Source organism: Gossypium arboreum, chromosome 5 (assembly GCF_025698485.1).
Source record: "Gossypium arboreum isolate Shixiya-1 chromosome 5, ASM2569848v2, whole genome shotgun sequence".
NCBI classification, from domain to species: Eukaryota; Viridiplantae; Streptophyta; class Magnoliopsida; order Malvales; family Malvaceae; genus Gossypium; species Gossypium arboreum.
Window position 1 is genome coordinate 49,672,502 of NC_069074.1, and position 8,439 is coordinate 49,680,940.

Consider the following 8,439-nt stretch of genomic DNA (forward strand, 5'->3'; position numbering starts at 1 on the left):
AACAATTTTACTTGAATGTATCAAATAATAATCCCTTTTATATACAAATTAAAGATACGTGATTCTTTCTTATCTCTAATAAGTTAGTTTAATATCTAGAATATGATTTATATATTTAAATTAAAATTTTAAAAATATTTAATAATTTTCATATATTGTAATATTAATAAATTTAAAATTATTTAAATTTATTTATTTTAAACTTCCCCAATAATTTTTTTTACAATTATACAAAACACTTGAAATTATCCTCTTTTTTTCAACATCATTTTCCAAAAGTATATTTTTTCAAACCTAATTTTTAAAAAACACTTTGTAACGGTACTAAACTAACCTTTAAGCACATTTATATGAGAATGTGCTCTCTAAAATGGATCCAACTTTTGTTAAGATAAAACATTGATTCTGAAGTCCCTCACATAGCTTTAGCTATGAAATACTGAATCAGCATAAACAAAATAAGGAATAAAGAATGGAAATATTACAATTAATGGTGGTGGTGAAGAAAACATACTGAGAACCTCAACAATGATTTCTTCTTTTTACCAGTCATGGGCTTACAAGAGCTGGAGACAAATAAAATGTTTTGTCACTAAGTTTGTAAGTCTTGTTCCTAAAAAAGAATGTTATCTGCAACCCTCTAAAATGCTTAACAAGCATTCATGGAGCTTCATTGGGTAAAGTTTGTGAAGTCTTCCTAAAAATATGTTTTCTGCAACGCTCAAAAATGTTGTCGTACATAAGATCAAACTGAACACCTGCCCTTTCTCTATTCAATATGAACAATATGTGATCTGCCTCTACAATCTTGTAATACCTGCCATTTTTCATTATACAATTGCATATATGTCAAGCTCATGCTATTAGTAATGGAATGAAAATCAAATGAGTGATACAAACCATATGCCTGGCTGCAAAGGTTGGCAATCGGAATCATTCACAATTGAACAGCTTGGGTGTTCTATCGGGAGACGAGGGTGAGTCATGGATATCGTATTAAGTGCTCCATCATTGTCCTGCCAATCCTCGTCCCTGCAAATACCAACATGTTTTCGAAATTAAAGCCTTGGGCAATGCAATCAACTTCAAGCAACAAGATGAAGCTAATGTATACCGGTAGCCTTTATATGGCGGAGGAACATCTGTAGGATATCGATATAGGCTCATCTGTAGAACTCGCATAAAAAGCATAGGGTGAATACCAAGAATGCCAGAAGGAACTGTGACACCAAGGATCTTCCTTGTACGTTTTGTTGCATAGCTGAAATAGAACGTATTCGGAAAGGTTTGCAGATTACTGTTCAGTTTTATTGATCCCTGAATCGTAAGGTCAGGAAGGATCCAATCTCCTGTAGCCCAGGGACCTGCATTCCCCAAGAGGCAATCAACAAGACCCCAAAGACCTACTTTTCTCCATGACAAGTTAAAGTGATCGAACCCGAAATTGTAATAGGCCTTTAGCAAGGGGATGTCCAACCAATCATATATTATAACTCCTAAGCGGCATAGCTGCAGCAGACATAAAGGTTTCATATTTTGCCCATCTTCCGGCCTAAAAGTGATCAAAATCACAGCAACAATGAATCAGAAAACTCTCGACATGGCTGAGTTGAAGCAAGGATCCAAGGAACACAATATGAAATATCAAGCAAAGAAGATTATTTTAAAGGGAGCTTACAGCATGCCATCTAAAAAAGTTCTTGTAGTCCCATTGAAAGCCCCAGATAAGGCTGTTATGCTTAACACCCAATTCTCAGAAGTATTCTCATATCCCTCGAATGCCTAAGGAAAAAACACAATCGACACTCGAACAAAGAAAAAGAATCTGTAAAAGATGACTCTACATATGAATCGGTAATGGACTAACCTTATCAGCAAGCATCTGCTGCAAGACACGCACAACCTGAGCACCAGCTGAATGGCCAACAAAGTGAATAGGGTGATCTTCATCCCATTGTGGGTAATGCCCTGTCATCCCAACATCACAGTACAATAATCAAACCAGTCTTAAATGAACGTGGATCGATCCAGTGCAAAGAACGAATATCGAAACGTCATTTCTAGTAACAATGTTTTGTCAAAATGAAAACACACAAACAGAAAAAATAGATTAATAATAATAATCAATAAAAAAAAGGTGGGACATTTCAGCTTGCCTTGTTCATAAATTCGACCAAACCGAGAGTGGCCACAAGTCTTGCTATGTTGTTCACCATAATCAACTCTCCCACCTTTCAAATAATAGAACAATTCACGAGCCCTGAAAACCAAAACCCCATGACCCTCTCAAAATTCCCATACCAACATACAAAATCAAACCTAAATGGACCTAAATTCAACCATTTAATCCGTAAACAATCAGCTCACCTATCATATATGCTGGTGAGAGACCCCAAATCAGGCACAAGAACCCTCTCATCTTTCTTTTCAGCCCCTCCAAAATATGAAAAGCTTCCGAATTTCTGCAAACAGAACCCACACCACATCATAAATTCTGCTTCAACTAAAAAAAAAAAAAGAAAAAACCATGTTAATGAACACCAAAAAGAAAAAAGAAAAGGAAGACAAACATACTCCTTTGCCAAATCCAAAAATGCCATGAACCAAAACAATAGGAGGCAGATCATCAACAGTAGACTTATTGGGATCTTGCTTTTTCACCTCTAAACTTACATTAGACTTGAAAACACATTCACTCAAAGCCTGTGAAAGGTCCGCAGCAACAGCAGTGCTGTACACATAAAACCCATATAAAAGATGAACCACCGAGCTAATAAACAGCTCAGCTAATTGAAAAGAAGAAATACACCATCTTATCATCTTCTACCAAAAATAAAAAATAAAAAAACCCAAAAGATTAAAATTCCAGACGATTCGCCTCCAATTTCTTGTTCTACAAAGAAACAATGGAGGCTTTCCTCTGGGTAAGATATGACCCTTATATGCTGCTACCGTTGAAAAGGGGGGCAGATGAAAGAGGTTACCAATTTTTTTTCTGTTGTATGATTTTGGGTTTTTGGTTTTGATTATAGATTGCTTCTGGGTTTCAAAGTTTGAAAATGGTTTTACCACAAATTGTTACCTATATTTTTCCACAATTCCAAACATACAGAAGAGATGACCAATAAGAAGACTCAGTGTTGATGGAGCCCACAACCAGTCTTCGCCCCTCTCAGATTTCCACACATATCTCGTTTTCCAGGTGGAATGGTCCCCCAATTATTATACAAAACCCACCCCAAAAATGAATATCACCATTATTTTTATATTTTTAAAGCATTTTAAAATGGCACAATAATATTTTTGTGCTTCTAATTTTATAAAAATTTATTTTAGCATTCTATTTATTTTTACTCTTTTTTGAGTCCTTAAATTTGTACTTTTTATCAAATCATCTCAAAATATAAAAAATTAACTTTTGTTATGTTTGTTGATTTATGTGAATTATTGGTAAATCATCATTTAATTAATTTTTAAAATTTTAAAATATTTAAAAATATTTTTTAAATATTTATACTTTGTTAATAATTTTAATGATTTTTAATTTTTAAAATAATGTTTATATTTTTAATTTTTAAAATTTTAAAAATTGATTAAATACTTATATATCAGTCACCTGACAATCTACTTCTATACTACATTAACAAAATTAAAAACATTAATTTTTTATTTATTTTAAGATAATTTGACAAATATATATATATATATATATATATATATATATAATCTAAAAGAACAAATAAAGGAATAAAATAACTAAAATGTGAAATAAATCATTATTTCTTTATATTCAATGCACTGATTTAAAGGGTCCATAGATTCGCTCATTAAAGAAAAGTCTACATGGTTTTGATGGGCGGTGGTAAATCAAAATTATGAATGATACCATACTATTTTACTGAAAAAAAATTCTTTATCTCAATGAAATTCATTAATAATATAATAAATTTTAGAATTAAGATATTGTTTATATCTATTTTATAATTTGTCAAAATTATTTCTTTTGAGATAAGTAAGTGTTTTATTAATAATATTTTTTTCAAGGTTTGAACTTATATTCTCTCATTAAAGATGTAATAGGTTTTACCATTATATCCGATATTTATTATATCAATTTATAATTCTTAGTGATTTAGAGATTACAATAAAATAAGATGAGATGGTTTTTCAACTAATTTGACCTTTGACTCGATATTATACATGTATAGTTGAATTATCTCTCTTCAAATTTTATTTAATATTGTAACTTTAATTTTGATTTTTTATCCTAATTTATTTTTAAAATTTTATATTATATTAGCTTTTACAAAACTAAGAAATTATGACAAAATATATGAAATAAAATAAATAAAAACATTTTTAAAATTTAAATATATGTTATGAATTACTTTAAAGTTATGAATTTATGATTAAAAGTATATAAAATATTTATAAAATTACATAAATAAACATTTTGAAATTTTTGAAAAGGATTTTCAAAATTTCTCAAAATATTTTTATTTAAATAAAATGCTCTCACTATAAAATTTAAGAAACATAAACCACTAAATATCATCTTATTAACTTTAATGTATATATATATATTTATTTAGTACATTATAAGTGGAATTTTTATATTTCACTAGTTGTATTAAGGATTTGACAAGTATCCTATAACATATAAGAGTATAATTAAATATTAAAATATATAATTAAATATTAAAAATTAATTATATAAATAATAACTATTAATAAAATATTTATCTCTTTTTCAACTTACATACCTCAATGTGTATTAAATAATAACTATTTTCATTACATGGAATTTCAGTAATTAGAAAATAATATAAATATAATATTTTAAAAATCTAGAAAACTTGCATCCAAAGGGATTCGGAAATGTGTCATTACTATTAAAAGGAATAAAATTGGGAGAGGTGGCAGTGATGGATTGGTAAAAATAGATTGCGGAAGAAAGAATCAAATAAAATATGAAAAAGAAGATTGAGTTTTAGGGAAATTAAAGGAGTATTCTAGGGAGTTGGCGAGAGTTGTCAAGATAGGTGTGCTGGACCAAAGCTGGAAGCTTTCATCTCGTCCCACCTGTAATGCCTTATCCATATTAAATCCATGTCCACTCAGGGTGGGTTAGGATGAGCGATTGGGTCTTGCGATGATGCGTTTAAACTTACTTTTTATCTCACGCCACTGATGTCGCTACGATGATCTAATCTCACCGCCACCGCTGTTTTTACACTAACCGCAGGTAAATGCGCCGCCCATCCAAACTCACCCTTAGCCTTCCAAACCACGCCCGTTTCACCAAATGTGTCCTTCACACGCTCCCGCCTTGTAAACCTGCGAATTTAATTCCCAATTTGGCTTCTTCTTCTTCTTCTTCTTCTTCTTCTTCTTCTTCTTCTTCTTCTTGCCTTCTTTCACTTTCTAGATAAAATAAGTCCTTTTTATTATTTAATAGTAAATTATCTTGGTAATCAATTGAACCGCCTTGCCGAAGTCCACAATAAGAGTCTGTCATTCAACGTCCTCCGTCTGAAAGTTGACCTTTTTTTCACCATCAATTATTCATGCTTTTTCATTATACGTTAAATTAGACATATAAGTCATTTTTAAAAAAAATTAGGGAAATGGAATATTTTTAAGAGAGAATAAAAAAGTATGTCTAGTTAGATATACTTTTCCCCAACAGTCAAATTTAACGGCTTTTTGAATATTAATCATGCAATGTTAAAAGAATTTAAAAGGGGGACAACAATTTTTTACTTATAAATACCCTCAAATTTTTTTTTTCACTCACATCCTATCTTCTCAGTTCTTTCTAATCTCTTAACTCTCTCAATTCTCTTAATTTTCTCAAGTTCTTGTTCTAAATTTTTCGATATTTTCATTTAAAAATATTATTTTTTTAAATATTCTGTATTTTATTCATTCGAATTAAGTTTTCACGAATGAAAACTTCTCTTATTCGTTTCGAAAAAAATTACACTTCTGCCACTCAAGTAGTAATGGTAAGATAAAAATTTAATTTTTATTAATTTTTATTAAGTTAAATTTATTTTTAAATTTAAAATAATTTTTCATTATAAAAATACAGATGATCGTGTTTTGGAGGGGTTCATACATAATTCGGTAAAGACTCCAATCACTGAAATTTGTGGTTACTTGCAAGAGGCAGGATTCTTGCATACGTGTCGTATTCTCAGAGGTTGCAAACTCGATCCTAAACTCATCAATGCGTTGGTGGAAAGATGGAGGCCCGAGACGCACACTTTTCACCCTCTATGTGACGAGTGTACAATCACACTAGAAGACGTGACATTACAACTCGATCTGCCAATGGATGGACTAGTCATCATGAGAGCAATGATCGTTCCCAGTAAAGAGGATCTCTGTGCGGCATTATTGGGGAAGGTCCCAAACAAGTTTAAAGGTGGCCAAATATCGATGAATTGGTTGGAGAAAATTTTCCAAAAGCTTCATCCGCACGCGACCAAAGTCCTCAAAGAACAATACACCCAAGCATTCATCCTTCAGTTTATCGGGGGCATTTTAATGCCCAATAAATCTTGAAATTTGGTGCACGTAAGGTGGCTAATACACCTAGTAAACTTTAAAAAATGCAAATAACTGAGTTAGGGATTAGTCGTGTTGGCCACATTATACCAGGAGTTGTGTCGGGTCACAGAACTAGATAAGATGTTAGTCAGTGGTTGCCTACTCCTGTTACAATCGTGGGCTAGGAGACAACTATTATTTTTACGTCCCGAGTGAACTACTCATATATGTTTTCATTGGTGACAAGGCAAAAATCATTTATTAATAAATATGTAGTTTGTACAGAAAATGTTTTTATTTATTATTTGTTTGAATTAACATATCGCTTTTACAGGTAGAACCATGGGCCAAGTTACGTAGGACTACTTGAGGAGCTAAAAGGTATTAGGTTGCTGTTAGACCAACGCTTGGAAGCCGATGTTAGTTACTTATTCTTTCAAACCTATATTAGTTACACAATGATTTGTAAAATAAAATTTCATACATAATGAAATTTACAATTGTGCATTTCAGTTTGAATGGATGTCATACGCCGACACCGATATAATATATTGCATCTCTCTAGAAGTATTGGCCAATTAGGGGATGTGGGATGCAAAGGTGTCATTGATAGTGTATGTGATGGTGGAAATTTATGAATTGAACCGGGTGATGCGGTAGTTTGTATTGGAAACAAATTTTGTAGTCACCACGATAAATGAAAAAGCTACGCAAGGTGGACATGCAGAGGAAGAACAACGAGGATTGGCAAGAAGTTCATAATGACTACATAGAGGTTTGGGATCATAGGATAAAATTCTCACCCATCCACGAACCATTTTTCTCAACAGACACGACAACCTATTTGAAGTACTTATTGTGGTTCAGAGTCGCCAACAAGTCGTATCTGCTATCAGTAGAGGCAAGGAGTAGGCAACTTCGTTAGAAGAGGGAACGACGATCGCCCCAGTAACAGTGTAGGGCTGGACACAATCACACGATGGGTTCGTCATCAACTCCGCCCAAAGAAGTGCCGCCTATGTCTACACAATATTCCAATCAGTTCACTCCACTTATTCCTATTCATTTCACAAAAATCATGTTTTTTTCATAAGCATTGCACTATGCACCACCGCCACACGTGCCCGATTCTTCTGTTCCCACAAGTACATATTTCGAGACACTGACGTTCGCCAAATTTTATACCCCCATGCTAACGTTCATTGTGAATTAATTCTGAATCCATTTGTGAATTAATTCACTTGTAACGTTCATTGTGTGATTTACCTAAATCTTGAGTTAGTCATTGACCATGTGTATGCAACTCATGTGCTTTGATATAAGTGGAAGCTTATGCTCTAAAGATGATCTAGCCCATAACCGGTATGTTGGGTACATGAAGTGGATATGGCATGGATTTATTAGCAACAGTGGGATTCATATCTCAATTAAAGAGTTAATGATATCCTCTCATTGGCATTGTGGATTGATAAATATGGAATATGGTCATGGGTTGCTTGTTCTTGAATAAGCAATTTATCACAGTCATTTGTTGATAGTGATCATATTAATCACTAAAAAGACACAATGGTGACAATAAGATAAAATAGGATTGTATTGAGTGAACGGATTTAACTCAAAGGAATTAAGGATATCGTATGAAGGTAACAAACACATGATGAGGTCATTAGACAAAGCATATAAATGAATTGCTTTTGCAAAAGAGTATACAATAAGAAGTTTTTTTCAATCATGGTACGTCTTGTGGAGTGACTCTATGATTAATTAATTGCAAATTATCAGAACGATGCTTCTAGACATAATTGCAATCATTAGAGCCTAATTGTATATGTTCGATTGGTCCCTCCACTAGCTCAATAAAAGCTCGATCGGAATACATTTGAA

At 32.3% G+C, this 8,439-nt stretch overlaps 1 protein-coding gene across 2 annotated transcripts; it reads right to left on the bottom strand.

Moving 5' to 3' along the window:
- Positions 1-381: 381 nt before the first annotated feature.
- On the bottom strand, positions 382-3,235 carry LOC108450198 (uncharacterized). Of its 2 annotated transcripts, XM_053029089.1 has the most exons (9): positions 3,083-3,235; positions 2,575-2,731; positions 2,368-2,462; positions 2,157-2,260; positions 1,868-1,968; positions 1,679-1,782; positions 1,115-1,552; positions 901-1,032; positions 382-817 (listed from the first exon to the last, which is right to left on the bottom strand). In XM_053029089.1, exons 1-9 carry the CDS (start codon positions 3,106-3,108, stop codon positions 661-663), a joined length of 1,314 nt encoding a protein of 437 aa, XP_052885049.1. In that variant the 5' UTR covers positions 3,109-3,235; the 3' UTR covers positions 382-660. The 2 variants fall into 2 exon arrangements, with proteins under 2 accessions (XP_052885049.1, XP_017603203.1); XM_017747714.2 differs by having other exon boundaries at positions 2,575-3,155.
- Positions 3,236-8,439: the final 5,204 nt, after the last annotated feature.

What these genes read in the sequence shown, in the direction of transcription:
- LOC108450198 (XM_017747714.2), bottom strand. Translation starts at nt 2,820, where the DNA reads ATGATAAGATGGTGTATTTCTTCTTTTCAATTAGCTGAGCTGTTTATT. An exon ending in TGGTCGAATTTATGAACAAG is followed by an intron (nt 1,969 to 2,156) that starts GCAAGCTGAAAT and finishes TTGGGATGACAG; the next exon opens with GGCATTACCCACAATGGGAT. An exon ending in AGCAGATGCTTGCTGATAAG is followed by an intron (nt 1,783 to 1,867) that starts GTTAGTCCATTA and finishes TTTTTTCCTTAG; the next exon opens with GCATTCGAGGGATATGAGAA.